At 36.8% G+C, this 26,019-nt stretch overlaps 2 protein-coding genes across 5 annotated transcripts in view; one reads left to right on the forward strand and one right to left on the reverse strand.

Moving 5' to 3' along the window:
* The window catches only part of LOC583262 (centrosomal protein of 152 kDa), a 28,152-nt gene extending 14,529 nt beyond the window's left edge, over positions 1–13,623 (forward strand). For 2 of the 4 annotated variants that reach the window (XM_031000430.1, XM_031000429.1), the window contains 19 exons: positions 350–499; positions 1,099–1,238; positions 1,968–2,168; positions 2,618–2,765; positions 3,143–3,234; positions 3,585–3,751; positions 4,315–4,519; positions 4,878–5,086; positions 5,624–5,752; positions 6,358–6,493; positions 7,085–7,234; positions 7,752–7,892; positions 8,107–8,271; positions 8,792–8,971; positions 9,453–9,695; positions 10,172–10,360; positions 10,898–10,973; positions 11,450–11,606; positions 12,226–13,623. In XM_031000430.1, the coding sequence (XP_030856290.1) occupies positions 350–499; positions 1,099–1,238; positions 1,968–2,168; positions 2,618–2,765; positions 3,143–3,234; positions 3,585–3,751; positions 4,315–4,519; positions 4,878–5,086; positions 5,624–5,752; positions 6,358–6,493; positions 7,085–7,234; positions 7,752–7,892; positions 8,107–8,271; positions 8,792–8,971; positions 9,453–9,695; positions 10,172–10,360; positions 10,898–10,973; positions 11,450–11,606; positions 12,226–13,387 (4,040 nt within the window). In that variant the 3' untranslated portion in view covers positions 13,388–13,623. The remainder of the gene's footprint in view (positions 1–349; positions 500–1,098; positions 1,239–1,967; positions 2,169–2,617; positions 2,766–3,142; positions 3,235–3,584; positions 3,752–4,314; positions 4,520–4,877; positions 5,087–5,623; positions 5,753–6,357; positions 6,494–7,084; positions 7,235–7,751; positions 7,893–8,106; positions 8,272–8,791; positions 8,972–9,452; positions 9,696–10,171; positions 10,361–10,897; positions 10,974–11,449; positions 11,607–12,225) is intronic. The other 2 variants (XM_031000433.1, XM_031000432.1) reach the window with 2 other exon arrangements.
* A 3,873-nt stretch (positions 13,624–17,496) lies between these two features.
* On the reverse strand, positions 17,497–25,175 carry LOC585950 (cyclin-dependent kinase 2). The gene is made up of 7 exons (XM_785754.5): positions 24,861–25,175; positions 22,501–22,578; positions 21,827–21,947; positions 20,430–20,600; positions 19,622–19,723; positions 18,760–18,963; positions 17,497–18,018 (listed from the first exon to the last, which is right to left on the reverse strand). The coding sequence occupies exons 1-7, from the start codon at positions 24,974–24,976 to the stop codon at positions 17,911–17,913; spliced, it is 900 nt and encodes a 299-aa protein (XP_790847.3). The 5' UTR covers positions 24,977–25,175; the 3' UTR covers positions 17,497–17,910.
* Between the last annotated feature and the right edge of the window lie 844 nt (positions 25,176–26,019).

Below are 26,019 nucleotides of genomic sequence, written 5' to 3' on the forward strand. Positions count from 1 at the left end.
AATTTCTGAATCCTAAATCAAATTTAATAGACTAAATTGATTTCATGTAATTAAAAATGAAATACTAAAAAATATATATTGATTGAAGATGTCCATGTCTTGCATTCACATCCTGTACATTCAAATGAATGTTAGATGTAGTATTGGCCTGTGCTTTTAAGAGTTGACAAAATTTAACATTGAATAAAGTATTCCATATTTACCTAACAATATAAATTGGTATGTCACTTTTTTTTGCCAATTCTTAATTTTAGTGAGAATTTTAACATTAGTTTTGCAGTTCCCCTACCTCTCCAAGAAAAGTTCTCACAATAGTTATTTTTGTTGTTGGTCATAATATCTGTTATAGGAAGCAGAGGACAAGATGTAGCTCAACTAGAGATACTCTACCAGGCGAGGGGGCGTGAGATAAACAACCTGACCTCTCAGCTAGAGGCCTTGCGTGAGGAAAGCGCTAGGGAGAAACGCATCCTTAATCATCAACTTGCTATGGCACAAGGTGATTAAATCTTCCATCATTGAGCCTCGCTCATACATGAAGTGGTAGAATACTGGTAGAAAAGTACTGTACTAGCAAAAGGGATGACGAGACAGTAGGGTGCATCTTAAATCTTTATATGAGAACACAGATTACAGTTGTACGCTTAGGGGTCTTTGTTGAATGTAGCAAAACAAAATCCTACCCCACTTGCAATTCATTTACACATTAAATTATTATTTTAACTCAGTGATTTTTATCCATCTGGTTTACCATGGCTTGAGTGAACAAGGATTTGTGATTTTGCAATTCTTGATAGTCATGTTCTCTATGATCATAATGTTTCTGCCCAGAAATATGTGTTTAGATGAATAATTGCTTGTTTCAAAGACACCTATATTGTCTTTAGGTTAAGGAATACATAATTATCATTAGGAATAAAAGATACCATTATCATATACTTTCTTTTTGGGCGATTGGCCATTTAGTAGGGATCGAAAACTAACTTCTTTAATTTTGATCATTTGATTTCCCCATGAATTGTAGGGAAGAAATGGCTCCTTTCCAAAACCATACAAAAAATGTTCTTATGATATATTTGTTTTATTGTGATTATATAGATGAGAGAGATGGCTTGGGTACAACCTACGGTGAAACTCAGAAGCTGATGAATCAAATGAACAATGAGAACCATACTCTGAGAGGCCAGCTACAATCAGTCCAACAACAGGTCCAGTCACTCACAGAGGTTAACCAACAGGTAAAGACCTGGGGGGCGTTTCACAAAACTTGTCATCAGTGACAAATGATAGTTTTTGTTATAAGCTACTGAAATCCTTGCTTCTGATTGGTTATCAGCAGATTTGTCACAGATTTTTGTCATTTGTCATTGAAAAAAGGCTTTGTGAAACGGTCCCTGGAGTCAGTGAACAAATACACAGGTGCAGGGAGCAGTGCAGCTCTGGAGCATTGAAAAACTCTGAAAGCGCTCTAGGGTGATATTCTGAGAATTATATTATCTGTTATGTTAGTAAAAGTTTATTAGATATTATTGCAGTCTAAAGTAGGATAAGGCATTGTTTCATGTATGCTTGAGAGGCTAATAAGTACCCCTAATTCAATTAAAATGTTGACAATGATATTTTTCACATCAATGAAAGACAACACAGTAGTCAAAACAAAATCAAAACAAAAAGAAAATTCTCGTATTCATGAAATAGCAATTCCAAGAAGAAAATCTTACAGTGGCTTAACGACAGGCTGATTAAGGCACTGAATTGGTATGGTTGATGATGAATCAGATGAATACAAAATTCATAGACCTAATATTAACGAAAGTGGACTAATTTCTGTTGATTTACAAAACATACCTTTTGCAAATAAGAAGTGGTTTTTAGTAAAGGGGAGATAATACAAAAGAAAAACATTTGAATTCATGACAAAAATCATGACAGTAAACTGTTTTCTCTTTTTTGTTTTTCCATCACAGCTTCATTCAGAGTTAGACACTGCCAAAGCTAACATAGAAAGCCTTAATCACCAGCTGTTTGAAGTCCAACGTTCACAGCCACTACACAGAGCAAGGGAACAGCATGATTCTCTGCTAGTGGGACTACAGCAGAAGTTCTCACAAGAAACAGCGAATTTGAGGGAGAAAGTAGATGCAGCTAGCAAGTTGGCTTCTGAAAGGGTAATCAGAATGTTGTCATGGGAAAAGGTTTTCAAGAGAACTGATCGTTTGCAGAGAACTAGCACACATTATCCATTTTTTACAATAAATCACAAATTTTTGTACATTTCATCTTTAATAGACAGGTTAGGTTCTACGACACATGCTTTGGTGACAATTACTCCACTAACCAAATTTCTTACATTCGACCCTTGAGCAGATCCAAAAGGCGCTGACCAAACCCAGCCCCAATCCTAAACCTAACCTTAAATGAATTTGCAACCTGATGCTATCTCTCTATCTTGGACAAATATAGCCTGGAGCATATGTCGCCAGGCAAATTTGGGGTCGCCTTTCAACGTTCCTTCATCTAGATATACATAAATTTTCAAACCATATTTTGCTTGATTGATGTTTACCATTTATTTGCAGTTTTTAAACAAACTTTCTAATCATCATGTTGCTTGTAGGGTACACTCGTTGATCAGTTGGAAGCAAGACTAAATACATCTCTTAAAGGAGCTGATCAAGCAAGAATGGAACATGCAGAGACAGTGAATAGACTAACAGCTTCTTTGCAAGACAGTCAGAACAGATGCCAAGAGCTTATATTACAAGGTTGGTGAAAAATACTTTGCTATTATTTACCTTACCAGAACATTTTCTAACCCTGTTTGTGTCATGGTATTAGCTTATTTTAGAACAGATCTTGAAGATGTTATATATTTTTGTAAGTCAGGTCATTGTACTTTGGTATCTTCTCAGTTATTTATGGCTGGCTGTGAAAAGTACCACAGTACCAGTATATTTTTAACAACCACCTAGAACCCATTCACAGTAACCTCTCATTGTCTCATGATAATTTTGTTTTTGTATTGTCAACATTCGAAGCATCATAGTCTTTAAGAAAACATTCAAATTCAAATTTGTGGAATTAGTCCAAAAGGAATATTTTGTTTTACGGTTTGTTCATCTACTCCTTCTTTTCAATTTAGGTTCATTGCCAGCAGTGCAGGAGCTTCAAGTCAGACTTAATGATGCCAGCAAATCTAAAGTGATGGCAGAGAATATGTGCCAAACATTACAGGTAAGAACTATGTAGACATCACATAACAGATATTGAAGAAAGCAACTGGAGTGTCAAGATGTGATGTTATAAAGGAGTAATTGTCCAGGTATTTTCTTATGGTGTATTTGTCAAGGGGTGTGGGAGAAGGAAATCTGTTCAGGGGTCATCTAAGTGCACTACCACTGGGAAGTTTTCAAAGAATTATGTCTTGTAGGTGTCTGTTAAAAATACATTGAATAACATCTGCACAGTAAATTCCACCCTAATGAAATGTTTTATCAGTGTTGAATACAAGAGAGGAACATAATAACATTTTTTTTAAAACTCACCAACATAAAAATGAATGTAATCTCTTCTCGGTTCCAAAGGAGGAGTTGGCAGATCTGAAAGACCAGGTAATGCTTTATGAAGGTGCTGTTGACCTTGGGGTCATATCAGGGTCAGGGGTTAAGCACCATTCTCCACCCACCCCTAGTGATGAAGACATAGTGAGAAACCTTGCCAAGGAAGACTGGAAAACTCCACAACCAGCAGGGTAAATAATGGCGCATATCTTTGCATATATCTTTTCTTCTTAGAGATGAATGTTAGCAATAATAATGGTGATATTTCTCACGTGTCATTTCAAAGACTAGAGGTGTTATTCTGATGATGCTATCTGCTAGGTATATTAATTGTCATAACAAATCTAAATTCGGTCAAGTCACTGTCTGAGCATAGAAAATAGTGTAGAAAGGCGCCAAAAATGAATGTCTATTCAGCATGAATTTATGACTTCTTACAAAGAGAGAGTAACAGTTTTCAGAATGCCATCTGTTTTTTTGCATCTGCTGAAGCATTATTTTATAAAAAGGCAAATACAAAATTAATTATTCTTTGGATAAGTGTACACATTTTTTATTCACTTGTATGATATCGATTTCATATGAGGCTTAGTTATTGTAATTGTAAAATTTGTTGTTTGCAATATCTTCTATCAAAGACTGAAATTCTGTGTATACTTGATAAAATCCAAGTATGTATTAGGAGTACCAGCATACTTCTTTTCTCAGTCCCATGAATTGAATTATGTGTCTCTATCTCTCCTACCACCTACAGATCCCAGAGAAACCTGAAGGAGCCCATGTCCCCTGAGGAGACCCTGGTGAAGCTGAAGGCTGAGCTAAGCCGATCTCTACAGAGCATCCGATCTAAGAGGGAGCATGTCACCAAGCTCCAGGTGGAGCTCAGGGAGGCAAAGATGGAGGGACAGAAATGGAGAGGGAGAGTGGAGGGGGCTGAAGCTAGAGTTGGTCAAGTGGAGGTGAGTTAGGAGTTGATTGCTGTGTCGATCAAGAGAGAGAGGGAGGGAGGGAGGGAGGGAAGGAGGGAGGGAGGGAGGGAGGGAGGGAGGGAGGGAGGGAGGGAGAGAGAGAGAGAGAGAGAGAGAGAGAGAGAGAGAAATAGAGAGAGAAAGAGAAAGAGAGATCGAGAGAGAGAAAGAGAGAGAGACTTGCACACGTATTATCCTTCCAGAAAAAATGGATAGAAGAATGAATCTCTAAAATGTATAATTAAGGGGGCAATTTTTTATTTCAAAGGGTTGTGATTGGGATATCAATTCAACACTTCATTTTCTTTCAAACTTTATTTTTCACCTGTTTCTTTTTATAATGTAACAGGCTGAACTTCAAATACTCAAGAAGACCTTATCAGAAAACTCAACCAAAGAAACAGACGCTCATAAAGAATACTTAGAGAGGTTGAAATCAGAACTGGAGGCTAAAACAGCAGCATACCAGGAGCAGGTAGAAAAATTGGCAGTGCTCAAGGCAGAGATGGCTCAGATGGTAGCTGATAGTGATCAGGACAAGAAAGAAGCTGTGGACAGGTGAGGATTATATAAATATAAATTTTAAAATTAATTACTCTGTTTGGTCCGTCCTTTAACAACTTTGTTAGTTCTTTTTGTGTGTGAGCAAAGTGATTTAAACTTTCTAGATTTAGAATTAGAATATATTCATTAAGTAACCCCTCATATGATGAAGCAACAGGAATTCTTTCATTCGTTTAAGGGTAACCTGACATTTGCTCTTGCAGCATTTGCTCTGGGCTTTATTTTGTTGAATATGTAGAGTCGGGCTATTTGCCTTGGGTCTGGATTTGAAGATTAGAATTTTTTTCTCCAAAATTGATAGCAGAGCCATTGTCAGATATGCCTAGAATACGACTCATTAATGAATCATTTGAACTTGTGATAAGCTTAAGATGCCAATTCGTTTGTGTGTACAGTATCTTTAAAACAATTGAATAATTCAAATCACCTTGAAAACATACTGTGATACTTCTTGAGAATTATGGAAAAAGCTCTTCTGAGAATGTCATTTTGTAAAGTATAAACCTGTCAACTTGTCTGATCTTTCTCCAGGTGTCAAATGACATGTTTGCAGCTTCATGAGGATGCTTCACGTAACATGAGAGAAGAGCTTGTCAATGAGCTTCAGACTGAGAAAGAGACTCGTGTAGAAGCTCATCAGTATCAGCTACAAGAAGTCAGGTAAACAGTCATTAAATATTTCAATTGTATGGTGTTTTATTGTCAATGCTACACCATCTGTCCCCAATCACTGAGTCCTCTAATCAGGCGTACATACAAGTACATGTGTACAGCCAATTGGTCCCTGCAACTACTGTTCATTGAAGATGTTTCAAACTAGAATTAGGCTGAAATATTGATTCTGGAATTTTGAAATTCAATCGGAGGGAAGTTGAGGGAATTTTGTTTTCATGATATGCTGGGATCCCTGACCCACCGGAAGGCCGACCAGTCTGTGCTGTCCTCTGGATCTTTATGACTTTTATTACAATTTTCTGTTTTTCTCTGTCCTATGTCTGTTATAAGAAGTTTTGGCTGTAAAAAAACAACACCCAAAACAAACAAACAAACAAACAAACCAAGAAACAAGCATAGAGAAAAACCGAGCAAACTATAACCAGCACGAAATTAAGAGATTCCAGTGATGTTTGCTTAGTTGTTAAATTTTCTAGTGGTGAACGTGCTATTGCATGCACCAAGTTCTCTTCATGATTTATCCAAAATGAGCACCATGAACCCATCTCCAATCACTCGCTCACCTCCAATCTGTCATTTCCTTAATACAGGAATGAGATGGCTGAGCTGGAGAATGAACTCCATAAGACCAAGGCCCTCTATGTGGAGCTCTGTGATGAGAAGAAAAGCCTGGAAGAGAACATGGAGAAGCAGATCAGTGCTCTCAAAGAAGAGTCTCTACAACAGGTGAGCATTCAATCTTTCATTTGTTCTTTGTAGCAATTTCTATAGATTTTGCTGTATTCATTCCGTGTATCTATCTTATAGCTACACATTGTGATAGATTTAAAAGTAAAACCAAACAGAGCTTGAGATGTCCAAAATGTATTAATTCCCTAGGTAGCTTCGTTAACTGTAGTTACATATAAAGACATGGCTGTTTTACATCTTACTCATGGTAGCAATGCACTTTGATAATGATGCCTACCATTATTAAAAAATTCTCAAAAGAGGAAAAACAAATATTTGATTGGTCACATGAATGGTTTATAATTGTATCCCCAGGCAGTATGCCGGAGGATACTTTGGTCATTTCCTATACTGAATTTAAGGCAGAGGCATATAGGAGATGCAGTTGCATTTGTCTTGTTTCATTTAATTTGGGGGCATTTATTTTGAGGGCATGTTTTTGGGGAGACAAGAAATATTAGGAAGCACTGCTTTCTATTAAGGAAGGAAATCTTGTCAACATTAAAATTTCTAGTTTGAAGAACAAATCTATACTCATTTTGTATAAATGACTTGCAATTAGATCTCTGTAATATGCTAAATTAACAGACAAAAGCAGAGATGGAGAGAGAGAAGACAAGTGCCTTTGATGAACTTAAGTCTTCCATGGAGGCAAGCCACAGAGCAGAGATTGTCCTTCTCTTGGAGAAAAAGAAAAAGGAGAATGAGGAAGATCTGGAGAAGATTAAATTAGATCAGGTAAATTATTACTTAGAACATGGTAATTAAAAAAAAAAATGTTGATCTGAAAAAGTGTGGCTGATGTAATGCCCTTGATTTCCTACTCCATCAAGAAATATTATCATTTAAGGTACTACCTAACCTTTTTCGGGCTATGATAGTATGATGAATTATATACCCATTAAGATTACCATTACAAACAAGCATGGGGGGGGGGGGGGGGAATGGATTCTCAATATTAAAAAAATTGTAGGAAATTTCAGCATTTTCATGTGAATTCACACAAAAATGTTCCTTGAAAACAGAATCACAACAGAGGAAAATTCTCTGTTTACTCTTCAAGTAATTAATGTTTCAAACATCCAAATTGTTTCAAGCAACCTAACATAACTTCATTCACAATTTAGCTTCTCAAATTTTGCATCAAAGGACTGTTATACATGTACTACACAATTCTTATTGCACAAACATTTTTGGAAAAAAGTTGATTTCTATCGGTATGTTAATTCTGTTTTATCTTTCCAAATACTCGTAGAAAAAACATTTGGAAAAGTATGAGAAAGAAATCATCTTTTTAAAGAATGCTCATGAGGAGCAGAAGAAGAAGCTAGAGAATCAGATCACTGACGCCAAGGATAAAGCAAAGCTGGATAAAGAGCAGGAAATTGCTGAAAAGGTAACCAAAAATTATTAGTTACCCTACGTTATAGCATGAAATAAGTATAGATAATTTGACATGGTGACAACACAATTGTAAGTTGTAAGTTTTATTCATATATGAACATATATTTTAAGATTACAGATGCATAATTTGTTCATAAGATATAGTTCTTGACATATTTAATGAGAACTAATAATCAAATCAACATCCATCAATTTATATCATTTAGGATGAAGCTGATCACCTCAGCAGCATGGCTTCTGAGTTGAAAGATATACAGCAGAGGTATAAGGAGCTGTCAGCATCATTGACTAGTCAAGTGAACAGTGAAGTAGAGAAGGCCAAGGAGCATTGGATGAGACAAGAAAACTCGCGCAGAAAGTCCTTTGATAGGGTAAGCATAATCTTGTGAAGAATAACAAGTATCTTTTGGGTAGGGATTAGTTATTTCTGACACCACTACCCTTCTTGCACATTTGCTACCTTAACAATTGGGAATACACCTGTAATTAACACAAATGTATTGTCTGTAGCTGGAATTGTCCAGAGGGGTAAATGTAGTTGTCCGGGGATAAATTGTACCCACAGAAGCTGTCAGGAAGGGGGGGGGGGAGGGGGTAGATACATGGGAGGTAAGCAGGTAGTTATCTGTGCCAATTATCCTGGGGTAGCTCTTCAGGTAGAAGTTGTCAAGGGTTTGAAAGTCTGATGGCAACTTATCAGGATAAATACATAGGAAGTTTGAGTGTGTTTGGTGATTGTATATCACAACTCAACTTTTTTTTTCTTGGCAACATTGTGATGGGATTGTGACATCAAGTGTACAGTGTGGACCCCAAAACGTTGTGCGTCTATAAAATCTACATTCCAGAAAGATCATGTGCTGATGGAGCCATTTTCGTTACCCCATTCAGGTTGCTGCGTCTACCATAGAGCAAATGAAGGCCAATCATGCTGTAGAGCTGGCTGAATGGCAGGCTAAGTTCACTGATGAAGAGCTGCAGGTCAAAGAGAGGATCGCAGCAGCTGTGAAGGAGGCCAAGGAGAGCTGGAAGAAATGGGAGGAGAAAAGGAGGAGAGAGTCTCTAGAAAAGGTATTTAAAGTTGTTTTCACCTTTCTAACTTAATATCAGATCATGAGAATTGATGGGGTTCATATTTATAGAGAATGAGAACAATCACCTTGAATGTAGTGTCAAGAAATGTTAACATTTTAGCACTGTTTACACTATCACTGCCTTTTGAATGTATATAACCCAAATGTAGACCCAGGGATGATTTGAATTAGTATTGCACATGCTGTGGAAAAGATACTTTATATATAACATTTTTGTAGAGGTTTGTTAAAATTCCCTATCTTCAATGAAATATCCCAACCAAATATTTCTATGGAAGAAGCATTAACTGAATTCATCAAAACTTTGTGATATTTCCATCCACACTTCAAAATTAAGATTTTTCCTTATACTTTATATTACTTTCCTATTGAGATGAGGAGAAGGGACATGTTGTTGTAATGTAGTTTTTACACCCACCTACATAACTGTAACACTTTTCATTTGGTTTCATTCACAGAAGAGCAATGAAGGTAAGGTACAGGAAACAAGAGTGGAGAAGGAGCTCCTGGTGTTACAGCAGCAGCTCCAGAAGATCCAGGAGGCCCTTAGTGTCTCCCAGAGAGATGGTAAGCAGGTCAGAGCCAAGTATACCCAGCTCAAAGGGAGACACGACCAGGAGGTGATGGGTCTGAAGCAGGAGCTCAGGTCATGCCAGACCAAGCTCCAGCAGGCTGAGAGGACTGTCCAGCAGGAGCTAGAGGTAAGATGAGATGCCTCTATGTGCTTAAACTTAAACATGTTCACCATCATCAGTCATTGATTTACATTTTACTATTGTGAATTTTAAAAATCATACTCTTAATTTGTTGTGCTTCTTCTTGATCATTTTTTCCATTAAATTTTGCATAATTAAGGTTCTTGTGCTGAGTGAATGGGCAGAGGAGTTGCTCTGAGTCCAGCAGCCTTTTTTAAAATCATTTTTCCTCCCTGTCATCATATCCATCTAAACTGACTAGTAATTTGTTACAGTACTCACTGGCAGAAAGCAACTCCTGTCCAAACGAACATGAGGTATTTCTAAAAGCACCTGGCTTAAACATGTTCATATTGTGCTAAAAGCAGTTCATGAAGAAAAAAATGATAACTGTCATTTTGTGAGCCTGCTACTCTAATAGGCAATATTTGAAAAATGAGTTTATATGAAAAGGGAGTAAACTCTTTTAATCATCTCTACAGCAACTGCAGACTGAGATGCGTGAGGCCAACTCTGTTACCATGGAATCGATGCAGGAGCGTGTGTCAGCCATTCAGCAGAAACATTCCTTAGTCTTAGAGAAGATGAAATCAGGATGGGAGGAGGAGAGGCAGAAATGGAAGAGAGAAAAGATGCAGACACAGAAAGATGTCAATAGCATTTCTGTTCAGGTAACAATATGCTTAAACTATCGCCTGTACATAAAGACCAATTTGTTTATAAAAAAGATCCCACAGTGTATCCTGTGGAAATGTGTTTTATACAAACCTATGTACAAAGACCACATACCTATAAGTCTCTCTTAAACAGTCTTTATATACAGGTTCTTGTATGGCACTCGTGGAACAATGCCTCTTTGTACTTTTAAAGTAATTTGAAGTTATTTAGGCTCTGAAGAATTAAAGGAATTGCTTCCTACAGGGTCCCCATTTACTTTACCTTGGTGAACTGTAGCAAATGTGGCTCACGCTTGCCAGTGGACCCCGTAAGTGAGATTTAAACCCAGTCCAAATTAATCCATAGTCTGCTGATTTGCGTGACAATTCATTTCAAGTCTTTAGTAGAAGAAGTAACAGGTTTAGCAGGTTTTCCAAAGATGTTTTGAAAGTATACCCACTTGTCTTCATGAAATAATTTGAATATGCTAAAGCTTGAATATCACACAGTTCACTTGTATTTTCGAATATTCTTTCCTGTTCTCTATTTAGACAAGTTCAAATGATGAGTCTGCAATCATTGAAGAGCTGAAGATGCATTATATGAAGTCAGTAGAAAATGTCAGAGGTAAGTCAATAGTTAAGCTTGTAAGTATTGTGTTTGATAGTTCTATTTTCATCAAATTTAAGTTCTTCTGATAGTCCATCAACATATTCAGAGATGATTAGTTTTGTATAGACCCTTGAGAATGGGAGGAAAATCCATTTGCTTAAAATTGTACTTTCAACAGGTCCTATAGAAAATATCATAAAGCTACAGACCTCACAAAATAGTTTTATCAGCTCAGATTTGGAACAATGTAAAAAAGGTACTGTAACTGATTGATCCAAATAATTGAAATAGATTTCTGATGTATCTTTCAGTAAAGGACAACAAACAGAGTAAATAGTTTCTGGGAACAAAAAACTCAGTAACCTAAACAAAATCTGTATAAAATTGCTGATGAGGGATATAGCTTTATTGTTTAAGATTTATATACCATTATCCCAAAAGAACTCCCATGAATAAAACAGTAATTTTTCTCACGTTTCATTTTCTCATAGCCTCTGCCATGAGCTACGTCACTGACATGCAGAAACGGTGTCAAGAGACCCTTAGGACGGCAGTATTTGAAGAGAGACAAAGAGTGGCTGCTAAGATGCGCAAGTTCTACACCAAGCAGGTCCATTCCTTGAGAGATGTTCCCAGAGAAAACAAAAGGTGAGAAATCGCAGAGTCTTAGAGATTGTCCAGCGATTATTCTGATGATGACTATGATGCAGCCTGTACACCATTTCGTTAATTTTAGCTCTCCCAGCAATACTTGATTGTTGGGGCAAGTTTAACAGAGTGGTTTTGATTGACATGTGATCGATTGATAGCTTAGGTACGGAGTGTAGGATTTAACTCACTAAGCATTAGTATTGACCTGAAATTTCCTGGTCTTGAGACATTTTTTTTTTTGAGGGGGGGGGGGGGGGGTGTGAAGATAGAATTGGTGCCAATGTTTATTATGATCTGAACCTTTCATGTAGAATATGTTCAGTAATTTTATCATAAGCAGGGAACCTTTTTGGGGGGTTTTAAATGACAGGTTGTTATTGTGATACTCATAGTTATAGTTAGCCTTATTTATCAGGAATTAAATTTCTTTGTCTGTGAATAAAAGCGAACAATTACTGGTAATGTTAGTGATTATCACCAAAACAAACGTTGGGGTTGAACTTAGACAGTTAGACCTAGTTCTGAGTATTCCCGTTGTTAAACATGATAAGACTCCTCGACAGGTTTAACTGAATAATATGCTTATTGTCTTCATTTCATTATTTCCTTCCATCAGAACAGAAACGTCTAACCATTCACCTGACCAGCCACCAGCCGATCAAACAAGATCCTTACCCATGAGCAGGTGCAGAGTATCTTCTTTGTCTACTCCACAGACTTTAACCAGTGACCTTAGACCACAGTCACAAGCTAATTACATCCCTTCAAGTAGAGTAAGCAGAAGAGTGCATTCAGATGAAACCCCAAGATCCACGTTTCGTAATTCCAGCAGTGTCCATCCGGTTGCTGAGATGAGAAAGGCACAACACCCACAGAACTCTCAAGTGCCTCGTGATGAACATCGAGATACAAGGTTGCAGGAACAGAGAGGTTTTGCAAGGGGAGACCAGGTTGGCAAAGAGACTATGACAGGAAACCATGTTGTTCAGCAAGGTGAAGTTGCGTCGATGGGGGATAAGAAGAAGACAGCCCACGGTTTTCATCACTTCACTGAGGATGACATTGGTCCAAATTCTGTAGCTCTTTTGAAAGATGGAGATACAAACTTTTCAAGAACAGAATCAACCAGCATTGCAGGAAGAAACTCTAAAAGTCCACCTGTAAAGAAACAGCTGCAGCAACACAGTAACATAACTGCTAGGAGACGCAGTGACGGTAAAAAGGACCACAGTCTTACACAGGAAATGCCATTAAAAGTACCTGCAAGGAAAACTGAGCTCCCATCCAATGGACCACCTCAAGTTCTTCCATCTAACAGGACCACTTCTCAAGGTACAACGATGTTACGCTATGCTTTAGTTGAGCAGGACACACATCATTTCACAAAGTCCTGGGTCAATACCCACAGCGAACCACCTCCACAAGGAATAATGCTGCCTACTGACGCCAATCTCTCCTTTGAATCAGAGTATGCAGAACTACCTCAGTCGCTCCATGAAAGCAGAGTGCCATCTTCTTTGCCAAACCATCCCTTCCTTGAGGAAAGCTTTTCCAAGAATGTGCCTTTGCCCAGGAGATTAGTGGAGCTCCAGCACGGGTTGTCACAGTCCCATCCTGTCAGGGACTCGAGCAGACAGGATGTGTATCATGTCCAAGCATCTACAGGGGGACAGCTCAGACAGGGGTCCACGATAACAACGTCCAAAGTTGTTACCAAGGACATCCATACAGTAAATGAGGACAGTGGTATCAATAGCCCTTTCTTTGTGCAACCCTGAATCTAGTCCATTGTTACTCCCCATGCAAAAATATCTGTATACAATTGTCTTTTTAACAGGTGTAGGATAGGCTTATCCTTGTTTTAAAGTCTGGATATGAGAAATCGATTACATGTATGTGGATTACATTGTTCATTGTACACTATTCTAATACCTAGTTTGATTGTTTCTCATCGTTTTAAGGCCAAACTACCAGATTCACAGCATAGTAATCTTTTTGATAACCCAGAAAGTGACTTTGTTGTTCCTTGTTTAAGTTACTCGGAGGCCACACAAAATGTTGATATGGTGCTTCCCACTCACTGGCTGGAATGTTCCTCTTAAAATGACAAACTTTGCAAATTTGGTGCCATTTTAGCCCTGCTCTATTGATATCACATCAACCTTGGTGGCTTTTGTGCCCCTTAATAGCCAAAACAGCATTTCTGTATTTAAGATGATTATATTCATGGTCTGCTGCTAGTGAGCCTCAATGCTTGTGAAGGTCATAGATTATGTGAAACATGTTGTTTTCTTTGCAAATCTGTAATTCTGTATGGTATGAGACCAGAAAGATTTTTTAAAATTTGTTAAAACCCACAACTAATCGCTGTAATCTGTAGAGGTCCAATCGGATAAGAATTTATTTCCCTTTCATGTATTATCGGAGGATTCTTTCCAAAATAGCAAAAAATAAAACAAATTTGTTATCGGCTCCATTTGCTTTTTTGCAACACAAATTATATAATTTAAGAGACTTTTACAATGTTTGGTATAGATGCGTGTATGAACTTCCTTTATGTAAATTCAGAGTGACAATGTTCTTCCCATTACATTTGAAATAAAGCAGTATTTATTTGTGTTTATATAAAAGTGCCTCGACTGTTCGAACAGGGGAACAAATGGTAGTTCTCCCTTTTGTGTAAAAGGGAATGATATTCATATTTCAATGAGTAATTCTATATCCTTTAAATGATGTGCCTTATTCTATTGAATTTACACAATATGTGAAATGTATTTTGATCTATTTTGTTTTGTGAAGATGCCTTTGCAGTTTTTTACTGTTTGGTGAATTTGTTGTTGTGCAAAATGTGTGAATAGATTTTTGTACTTGTAGATATATATATTGTACATGTTTGTAAAGTCTATTTATAAATGTAAAATAAAATAAAAATGTTTACTACTATAGTTTCAAAACAAATGTACATTTTGTTTCTTACAATCTCTCTCCCTCTCTTCATCTCTGTATTTCTCTCTTCATCTCTGTATCTCTCTCTCACTCTCTCTTCATCTCTGTATCTCTCTCTCCATCTCTGTATCTCTCTCTCTCTCTCCATCTCTGTATCTCTCTTCATCTCTGTATCTCTCTCTCTCTCCATCTCTGTATCTCTCTCTCTCTCATCTCTGTATCTCTCTCTCTCCATGTCTGTATCTCTCTCTCTTCATCTCTGTATCTCTCTCATTATCTCTCTCTTCATCTCTCTCTCTCTCAACTCTGTATCTCTCTCATTATTTCTGTATCTCTCTCTTCATCTCTATCTCTCTTCATCGCTCTCATTATCTCTGTATCTCTCTCTCTCTCTCTGTATCTCTCTTTTCATCTCTGTATCTCTCTCATTATCTCTGTATCTCTCTCTCTCTCTCTTCATCTTTCTCATTATCTCTGTATAGATATCTCTCTCTCTTCATCTCTGTATCTCTCTCATTATCTCTGTATCTTTCTCTTCATTTCTGTATCTCTCTTCCATTATCTACATCTAAGGTGGTACTGGACAGGACCAATTGGTATATACGTCCAGATTTCCGTGGCATCTGTATCTCTCTCTCTCTCTCTCCCTCTCTCTCTCTTCATCTCTGTATCTCTCTCATTATCTCTGTATCTCTCTCTTCATATCTGTATCTCATCAAGTAGGTAAATAACCTTTTCAGAATACTTAGAAATTCTGCAGAGTGACATTATCTTGATGATCAAATATTTGTTGATCAAAATGCATCTTTATTACACAATATGGTACAAACAAATTCTTGAATAGTCCAACTCAAATACAAAGTTCTTTGTATTTGCAGACAAAACTTCTATAAACAAAAATGTACAAATATAATCTATGAACTCTGACATAGTTACAAATGGATGATGCTAAAATACATTTTTATCACCCCCCCCCCCCCCCCCCCCCCATTAGATTACTCTCTGCAAAACAAGGAAAACATTAATGGAAGAAAATGAACTGAATATTTCACATCCCAACACTTCATGAACTGCTCAAAAATAATGATCCCCTTCCCTTTTAACTGTTCAGTAGAATAGACTATGCCAACTCTCTTCTTTTGAATGCTAATGTGACAGACATTCAAAGATTACAACGAATCCAAAATCGTGCTGCCCGGGTTGTTTTGGGAGGGAGCAGGTATGAATCAGCATCTCCTCTACTTAAGCAATTACACTGGTTAACCGTAAATAACAGAATCATATACAAAGTTTCCCTAATTGTCTACCAATGTTTGAATAATTGTGCACCAATGTATCTGTCTGTGCTTCTACATACTCCTAGACTTCAATACAACCTCCGCTCTTCTAACGACCCCACGCTCCTCCGATTACCACGTATCAATTCAAGATCGGGGGAGTGTAGTTTCTTTTATTATGGCCCCAAAATTTGGAATACCCTCCCTTTCGACCTCCGTACCTCTCCCTCAGTTGAAATTTTCAAGAAAAAACTAAAAACGTACCTCTTCAATAAGTAAATTGTAATTCTAATATTTTTGTTTGTTATTATAATTACTCTTTTATACATGTATTATTTTGTGTTTACTATGTCATTATTTCTGTAAAGCGCTTCGAGCAATTCGTTGGATGTTGCGCTATATAAAAGACAATTGTATGTATGTATGTATGTATGTTCTCTTTTGGAATGTAGAGGATGGCAAATAATGCATCTATGTACCAAAGCAGTTTTCATACCATACGGAAGACACCAATTCCAAACACAATTGAAGTGTTGCACAGTTTTGATACTAAACACATAGTTTGGCCAAGTTGGTTTCAGTGATGCAATGCAAATATCGAACCTCTTGCTCTACTTGGCAAACATACCTTGTATGCCCTATTCCTGTACAGGAAGTTTATTTTAACTCTTCATAGAAAAATAATGTAACACAGAAAAAAATATATACATTGATTTAGGAGTTATGAAAGTATGGTAAATCATTCCTTTCCAACAATTGTGAACTATCTAGACTGTTTTTACTATCGTGGACGTTCTTGACAGAACGACATTGGCATGGGAATTCGTAAGAGATGAAACAAGAAGTGTGGAAACTAATGCCTTCTACTGTGCTCATGATGAAAGAACCTTTAAACCATTGCAAGACTGATTTAGAAAGAATGCAATATTACATAAGTTGATATCATAAAGGTCAACCATTAGAAATAGATATTCACCAATAACATTGTGTGTTGCCTTGCATTGCATATGAAAAGAAACATCAGTATTAATAAATTATAATAATCAATATCAACATGTTCATTCCTATCCCAAAATACCTAACTGCACACACCCTGGGACAATTACTCTCTTAAAAAGAAATGTAGGCCTATGACTGAACTTTTTGAGTGAAAGTACCAATAGAATCAAAGTATGCACAAACCATTTTAACATTGTACCAATCTGATTTGCTACATTTCAGAGGGGATTCTATACAAAAGCTGAGCAATTCTATTATGGCAAACCCATTTTCTATCATACAAAATAATCATAACTGCAAGCTAATATGTCTTAATGAGTATATAAAAACACAACACTAAAACATAAATACACATCGTAATGACAACTCTTTACACTTCAAACCAAGGACCCATGGAAGATAAATTGATCAAGGCTTATCATCTAATTCAAAAGATATTCAAGATAGACTGATAAATGATGTATAAAGAAAGACGTTCTGAATGAGCCCTGATAACACAAATGGTACAGGTCAACCTCATGTCATATTCCTGATGTACTGCATAATTAAACGTATATCATCCACTTGGAGCCAGAGCCTTGGAGCCTCATGTCATATTCCTGATGTACTGCATAATTAAACGTATATCATCCACTTGGAGCCAGAAGGGCGCCTCATGTCAGAAGGGCGCTAAACTCATATATTTTAACACAGATTTATCGCCCTTCTGGCTCAGAACAGATGATTTAAAGGCACTTTTTATGTAACATGGAAAGAATTATTGGCACTAACAACAATACCACTCATAACACTTGCATTTTATTATTCATTATTGTGTATGAGGTTTTAAATCATACAATGCTCATCTTCTTTTGGCATAAATATACTGTTTGATGTTTCTTTTATCATAAGAGGCCTAGAGCAGAATAAAAGTGAGGTTAGTGGAAGATTATTACACTACAAAATAACCACAAAGAAACACAAACCTTTACCTAATATTTGTACATACAGACAAAGATGTGTAATAAATAAGGTAATATCTCTTTCCGACACATACATTTTATCTATAAGAACGCTTTGCATAATGAAAAGATACAAGCTCATGTTGGAAGACGAGGAGGAGGCACCATCTTAACATCCTTGAAGTACGGATGTGAGAGGCCGGTCTTGGCTGATATCCTCTTGTCTGGTTCGTAACACAGCATGGACTGAAAAGGGCAAACAAATAGAGGTTCTATCATAAATTCATGTATCAAAATATGTCAAATTGGTGTTACTTAATTCTTTAACATCATGTATATATTTCTTTCACAGGAAGAAGGACGCTGAAAAACAGCTGACGAGTATCACCAAGAACTCCAAGAGTTTCATTCAGAGCTTCCTGGTTCACTATAAGCATGTTAAAAAGACAATTCTTTAAACTTTCTTTACAATGCAAGATGCTGAAACTTCTAAGTGAAGGATGGCGAACACCTGAAAATATTGGAAATGGAATCTCATTAGCCTTTGAAAGGTAAATATTACTGAAACTTGAAAAGCTAGATCAGCTCATACCATTAAAGAAGAAAAAAAAAAGTTAAAAAAGAATTTGATGATTGATTCATAGAATTTGTAAAATTATTACGTAGCACGACAGAGACCTCGGCATAGAAAGTTGCATTGGAAATGAAATGCAACTTGATTTTTAACCAATCAGGGTTACATAAGTAGGACATGTGTTTGATTTTTAGAGTTGCATGTACAGTTAACTTTGCATAACTTAAAGTTGCACAAGTTAAACTGTCCCAAGTCAAATCAATTTTTTTGACTAAACTATGTAAAATATGTGTTATTACACTTCCTAAATCAAAATGTTTTGTAGTCCCAACAAAGACAACTTGTGCAGTGTTTGTATTTGAATGCAACTTTTTATGCAAGAGGCTGCTTGTAACAGATATATGAATAAATACCTTGAGTAAGTCTTTGCCATCTTTATTGAGCATGGGGACTATCTTGGTGAAGTCTTGAGGTGTCCATCTTGGGAAGCTTGTCTTGTAGTCGGGTAGAGAGGTGACCCCAGGCCACAGCTTTTCATCTGGAGTACCCATGGTCCGGAATATCCTGAAGAGCTGGTCGATTTCAGAATCCCCAGGGAACAGCGCTCTTCTCGTTATCTTTAGGAAATGAAGAAGAGAAATTGATATCATAATAATAATAATGTTTAATAGAGCATGAGGGAGTTACAGCACCGGGAAACAGTTAAAGTAAAAAGAAGGGAAAAAGGTCAAAGAGTACAACTGGTAGTTCAGAGCTTGTTTCTAAAACTAAAACACTTGGTTTCAGCAAATGTAATTTTCCACCACTATATTAACCTTTTTTCTAATCAAACCCATATCTACAGCAAGATAAACAATTTGGACCTAATATTAGCTGGTTACTCTAACTCAAAATGCAGTTCCATTGCCAGAACTCGAGATTAGCTTTAGATCCTATATACAATTGAAGACACATGTAAAACAACAAATAGCTGTGAGTGTACTATTGCAGTGAGGTTTCTGTGTTGGCAAAAATGATCTTAGTGTAGGGTCCAATAAAGTGCAGAGTTGACATTCCTTTCAGAAGCCGACACTAAAATTCACTGGAAATAATATACAGAACATAAATTATCATGCTTATGTATCTTTTGATAAAAGTAGAATACTGAATTTAACACGTTCCATACCGGATTCCTGTTTGCTATCATTACTGTTATCTTTAAACCCATCCCTTCCAAATATTTGAAATGGAAAATGGGTCCACAACAGACCGTGTAAATGCAAATTTAGTCCTTACCATCTCCACAAAAATACAGCCAAGACTCCAGATGTCCACTGCTGTGGAATAATACCTGCAGCCTAGTAAGATCTCTGGTGCTCTGTACCACAATGTGACAACCTTGAATATGAGGCAATAAACGAAAAATAATCAATAGCACACAGTCGAAATACACATTTCCCAAGTAACTAATTTGTCAGAGTATCAATGGTGCCTGTTGCAAATCCCTGTACATATTCAAATTTAGAGATTTCAAAATGTGTAAAAACAGAAAGGCAAAATCAGCCTAAAGTTCTCTTCAGGTAATTCGGCAAAATTGTAAAGGCATGCAAAATATTGGCTCTGTTTGATACACAAAATGTATCTGGGAAATCAACATTTCTATTTCTCTCAACATGATTTTTTTTCGTAGCTGCACAGATTTCATTAGTGTCAACATCTCTATTCCCGTGCTTGCTTTCTCCTGCTAAACAAGATGGGTGAAAAATGATGAATAAACATACTTGTAAACTGTTATGGTTATATGTCATAAAAAATTATAAATTCTTTAGACAAGTTTATGATAATGGCTCCTTTCGCAAAGCTTATAAATATCAAACTTAATAGTGTTTCATGTACCAAGCTTAACAGTTCATAAACCCATTTTTGAATTTGAAGAAGGAAAATTGGTTTTTCCAAGTCCAATAATACCAGTGTTTTGGAGGTTAAAACCAGCCACAGTACCAAAATGTTCAGATCAGCTGTTCGGGGCCAGAAGGGCGTTAACTCTGTGTTATAATTCAATAGTTAACGCCCTTCTGGCTCCAACAGACTAAATCATGCCAACCTCATGGGTATATGTTCTGACAGGAACACCGAACGCTCTTGCTAGTCCAAAGTCAGCAAGTTTGATGCGGCCATCTGCATCAATGAGTAGATTCTGAGGTTTGAGGTCTCTGTGAAGGACACGATGTGCATGGCAAAATGCAATACCCTGAAGAAGTTGCTGTAGATAACTCTGCAAGAAATCAAAAACATCCGTGATTTCATACTTGTAAATATAAAATGAAGTGATTTCCCCTAACCAAGTCTGGAAATAGGCATAAACATCAATATATCATGAAATAGGATTTTCAGGGAAACTTTAAGTTTAATGGTCATACAGAGTTATAGTGGTCACTACATCTTAAAGGTATTTGACTGTTTCCGTTACACATCCTAGTTTTAAGGACAGACATTACAAGAATTCTATAGCACAAGCTAAGAGTCCAATGATAACTGGTCTATAGTCTTTTTTTCAAATACTAACAAAAGTTCTGACTTAAACACAAGACCCAACACTAAATAAAGCTAGGGCTCCACACTGACTCATTTTGCAAGGGGGTCCGGATTTAAGTTCTAAGACCCCGTTCTCACTCACTTTGAAAGTGGTCTTAGTTAGACCGCTCCAGACCGCTCCAGAGGAACGGGTCTTGAGGAACGGTTTGCGAGCGTTCACACTCCGAGCAGTTTTTATGGCTCAAACCGCTCCACGAGTCAAAGTGGTCTTGTTGCTATGGCAGCTCAGGTAGGCGGGTCAATTTTTTCGCGCGCGGAATCCAAACCCTATGTCACCTGATGTCCCGTTCGCGACGCGTCCCGTATACATGTATATGCGTAGTGCCTGCCCGATCGCTCATCGCGCGGAACGTCAATTCCGTTCAAAGTACGCTTTCCGTTCACATTGCACGTTAGAGCGCTCTGGAGCGCTCTTAATAAGACCCGCTCCTCAAGACCACCTCGGAAGTTGGACTTCTGGAGCGGTCCAGAAGTCCGCTTCCTGGACCACTTTGAGCGTTCTCACTCACCTAAGAACCGCTCCTGAGGAGCGGGTCTTAGTTAGAGCGCTCCAGAGCGCTCCAACGAAGTGAGTGAGAACGGGGTCTGCATACATGAGCCCAACGAAGTGAGTGAGAACGGAGTCTGCATACATGAGCCCTATGTCTAAACCCAAATCTAAAAGCGTGCTAATGCTACATCTATGATGTTAAAACATATGTCATATATTATAGCCATGACAAAAATATCAATGCATAGTTTCCACAAGAAACAAGAAAATATAATATTAGGAAAAAAAGTATTTCCTTCAAGTATAAATTACGCACTTAACACTTTTTTTTCATCTGATATTTATAAAATTCTACATAGACAATACTTATAATTCAGAACCACACCCATAGGAGATTTATGTATGAGACGCCATACCTTGACTAAACCTGGTGGCAGGCCTGATGGAGGAGCAACATCCATGTATTTCTTGAGATCTTGGTTCATGAACTCAAAGACAAGATAGAGCTTCTTGTCACTGTGTACCACATCATGTAATCTATGCAGTCATGAAAAACAAAAAGGTTATAAGACATTTATCTAACGAAAATGAGGACTATGGCTATGCTATACTCTTAAAAAATAAACTTTCTACAAGTTTCACAAATTGTTAATGATGGCTTTTTTTCGCATAAAAATAAATTATTGCAAATCGCAATAATTAGCGCTGTGTCAATTGTAATTCAATTACTTTCAGGCATGAAACTTTTGTGAATTTAAGTCACTTGTGAAATTCATGAACATTTCATGCATGCAATAGTTTTTGGGAGATTTGTTGTTACAACTAGCATGACATTCAGAGGGTAACATGCAGTACAAGAAGTAGTAAGTACAATATTACACTTTTTGGAATACAAAAGCAGACACTGCATCATTTTAGCCAAATAATTGAGGAAAAAAGAAGAAGAAAAAAACATCATTCATTCAACTTCACCACATAATTATATGAAATAGAAAAACAAACATTTTCCAATCTAAAACTATCTAAAATCTATCACTCTACACTCTAATAATCAGATTATATTTCAGCTCAAGAGAGCGAGTATAATTACTTGACTATGTTCTTGTGGTCCAGCTCTTTCAGCAGTGCTATTTCTCTGATGGCAGTACTTGGGACACCTTCAGATTCTCTGCAATAAAACAAAGAAAAAGTATTGTCCAATGAGAAAGGAAGGGGAATTTTCTTTTTCTTCTCTCGAAATAAATCTGTACATATAGGCCTACATTAAAAAAAATCATTGGTCTAGAACTGCTGGGCATTGTTTCACGAAACTGTTATGAATACATTCATGTACATCCCATTGAACTTGTGGATGAATTTCAACACATTTAAGCTCAATAGGATGTCAGCCAACTTGTTACTTGACAGTTGTGGGAAACAGCGACCTAGTGTTAGACCCTCTTTCTTCCAATTAAATTAAAAAAGTTATGACTTTAAAAGTTGTATAAAGCAATGAAACATAATTTGGCAACCCTTTGACGTATCTTTCATTACCAAGCCCCCCAAAATGAAACCCTCTGCATATAATCAGCATTTTGAAGTGATTATTGACTAAGATTCATCAGAAGAATTATTTATTATTATTTGTACCAAGATTGATAACTTTCATGAAATATGAACAAATATCAAACATTGATTTATCAATTCTCATATAAAGTTGTGAAAACATAATCCAAGTGTACTGACCTAAAATGACCTATGATTCTGATTACAAGCTAATTTTCATATACATGTATGACCCTTTGATCTTTGACCTCATGACCTTACAATATAAGCGTTGACTTTTGACCCTAAAATCTAATCAGTTCATTGGCTCTGCAAGAGACATACATGACCCAAGTTTGGCAGTAATCTATCAATCAGTTTTTGAGATAACACATCACAAACAATTTTTGCATACATAATGAGCCTAGTGACATTTGGCCTCGTGACCCCAAAATCTAATCAGTTCATTGGCTTTGCAAAATTACATACATGACCCAAGTTTGGTGGGAATCCATCAATCGGTTCTTGAAATAACGCTATCTCTAGAACGAGACGTACAGACGGACGGACAACCCAAAAACATAATGCCTCAGCTACTTTGTAGCGGAGGCATACAAACTCTTTTAATTTGTATTTTTTCTCAAGCTTTTTACTGGTCTGTTCCTATAATTTGTCTGCTTCTATGAAAACCAAACAGTGAGAGTGGATTTTCTTGTAATCAGTATCATGATGATGATGATACAGACAGATGTGTCATTGAAGCACTGTTGCAGTAACCTTGATGCTAAATTAGGGGAGTATAACCTAACAAAAAAAATAAAAATAAAATAAAAACCCTTAATGCATGTGATGCTGATCGATGTAGTAGACCATGGGTCCAGGCCTGTTTTCTTGCTAAGTTTTTGAGTTCCGTAGTCTCCATCTAGGAAGTACCTTCAAAGGCACAGCCCATCATTCACAAATCTGATAATTTATCATTCATAAAAGGAACAGCAAAAAAAAAATGATATCACCTTGTCTCGAGGCGAAAAGAAAATAAACATCATTTTCCGTTAGAGAAAAAAAAAATCATCTACTCTAGGTTGACTATAGTCTTGAGTAGAATATTCAAATGCAAATGAAACTACATGTAAGAACTGAATGGAGGAGTTGCAATGTTAATGAAATCAATTGCAAATAGCCTAACAAGTAACATTACAAATGGCCACAAAATAATTTTACAAGCTACTCTCATAGTCATACTCATTGTACTTCTAGACTATAGCATAGGACTTAGTCACTCATACTCGTGAAAATACTAACCGATTGGCATCGTAAACACTCAAGTTGACTGGCCAATCACTCAAACTCAATGGCTAAATTAGATAAAGACAAAGTCACTGTTGCAGGCTAGATCTATAAATCGTGAAAAACTTTCAATTGATTAACAACCAAACAAAGATAGGGTCTAAGTCATAACTCAATATGTCCATTAATGATAAAGTCCGTATTAGTTGAAGTTAACTTTAATTCAAAGAACAACGTTAAGTAGATTCTAGACCTCAACTCTGTTTTAAATTTGAATTGAAGACAAGATTTGAAATAATAAAGCCTGAATTTTCTAAAATAAAAAAGAAGCTCTAATAGTTAGACTTCTAGATCTAAGTTAGACTCTAGACTAGTCTACTACATCCATAACATATAAGTCTAACTTCCAACTCCAAGTTCAATTCTTAAAAACTGTGGTCATGTAGAGGCTAGTGCAAGTGTAAGACAATATTAAATACCAAAGTCCATGTCTGATCTCAGATACTGAATATAGACAGTGCCGGTAGAGTACGAGTGGGACTACACAACAACGTTGTGATTAAACATCAACAACAGCAACGTCATGTCACCAGACAAAATGAAACAAAGAAATTAAAGGAAAAACACCAAATAACTTACGTATCCAATCGTATTTTCTTCAGTGCAACAGTTTTACCAGACTTCAAGTCTCTTGCCTTGTAAACTACTCCATAAGTGCCTTCTCCAATCTTTTCAATCTTTTCAAAATTATTCATTTTGACGTGCTTCTCAGCTCCATGCCACGGGATCGTCACTCAAGCTATCGCTGTGTATGTTATGTGAGTCGAGTTGCTTTGTCAGTTTTACGCGGGAGAGCTCGGGCCGATTACGACTTGGCTCCCCGTTCAAAATTTCTCGGAGGACACACACAAACACGCAATGGACCGAGGATGTAGCTGTAGCGATCTGTTGCAGACGACATTTCGAGTTCGCGCACTTTAAATCACGTGGCCCCTGAGTGTGCCACTGATTGGATGAGATACTAGCTCTTTGCGCTATTGTGATTGGTCAAATGTTTTCCATACCGCCAAGCCATTATCCATGATAATATTCTGTTTACGTTCAGAATACAACCCTTCTGATGTTACCATTAATATTATGAGGGCATGGGCTCAGAATCTCGGGTCTATCAGAGTTGCGAGGGCGGCGGGGTCCAATCCAGCACATTAAGTTATTACTTTAGTTTCTGTTACTCGACAAACAAACAAAATCATAAAAAGACGCATGTGATATGATGAACCTTTTTTCTATAGATTTTAGAGTAAAATAAATAATTGAAATACTCATTATCGCTTTTTTTTTTTTATAATTATAAAGAATCCTGGATCAACCACTGCACAAACCGAGGATCTGCAGCATTTGTTTTTAGAAAAGATTATCATTATTAAGGGTTGTGCAGTTTCCATTCAAATCAAATCTAGGCCCTATATGCTTTAATATCCCAGGTTCCTTGATATTCGTATATTATACACGGTACACCATTCATTTAAATTAATGTCTTTATTCAATTATCTTCATCTCTTATTAATATTGATTGTTACTTTAATCATAATTATTATTATCATTAAAATTATTTTAATCATCATTATTATTATTTATTATCATCATTGTCATCACCAGCATCATCATCATCACCATCATTATAATCATCTATTTTCGACTAGAAACAATATTGTAGGCTACAAGACTTTGAAAGAGAGTATTTTTTGGCACTGCTATGTGAAGGCTTCAAGCAAATACACGTATATATTTTATTTGT

Source organism: Strongylocentrotus purpuratus, unplaced genomic scaffold (genome assembly GCF_000002235.5).
Source record: "Strongylocentrotus purpuratus isolate Spur 01 unplaced genomic scaffold, Spur_5.0 spur5_scaffold_6, whole genome shotgun sequence".
In the NCBI taxonomy this organism is placed as follows: Eukaryota; Metazoa; Echinodermata; class Echinoidea; order Camarodonta; family Strongylocentrotidae; genus Strongylocentrotus; species Strongylocentrotus purpuratus.

Excerpts from the sequence above, each read along its gene's own strand:
- LOC585950 (XM_785754.5), bottom strand. The coding sequence starts at position 24,976 with ATGAATAATTTTGAAAAGATTGAAAAGATTGGAGAAGGCACTTATGGA. Across the intron at positions 22,579-24,860 it reads AAGAAAATACGATTGGATAC|AGAATCTGAAGGTGTCCCAA; the intron begins GTAAGTTATTTG and ends GTTTTATTGCAG. Across the intron at positions 20,601-21,826 it reads TGCCACCAGGTTTAGTCAAG|AGTTATCTACAGCAACTTCT; the intron begins GTATGGCGTCTC and ends GATTTCTTGCAG.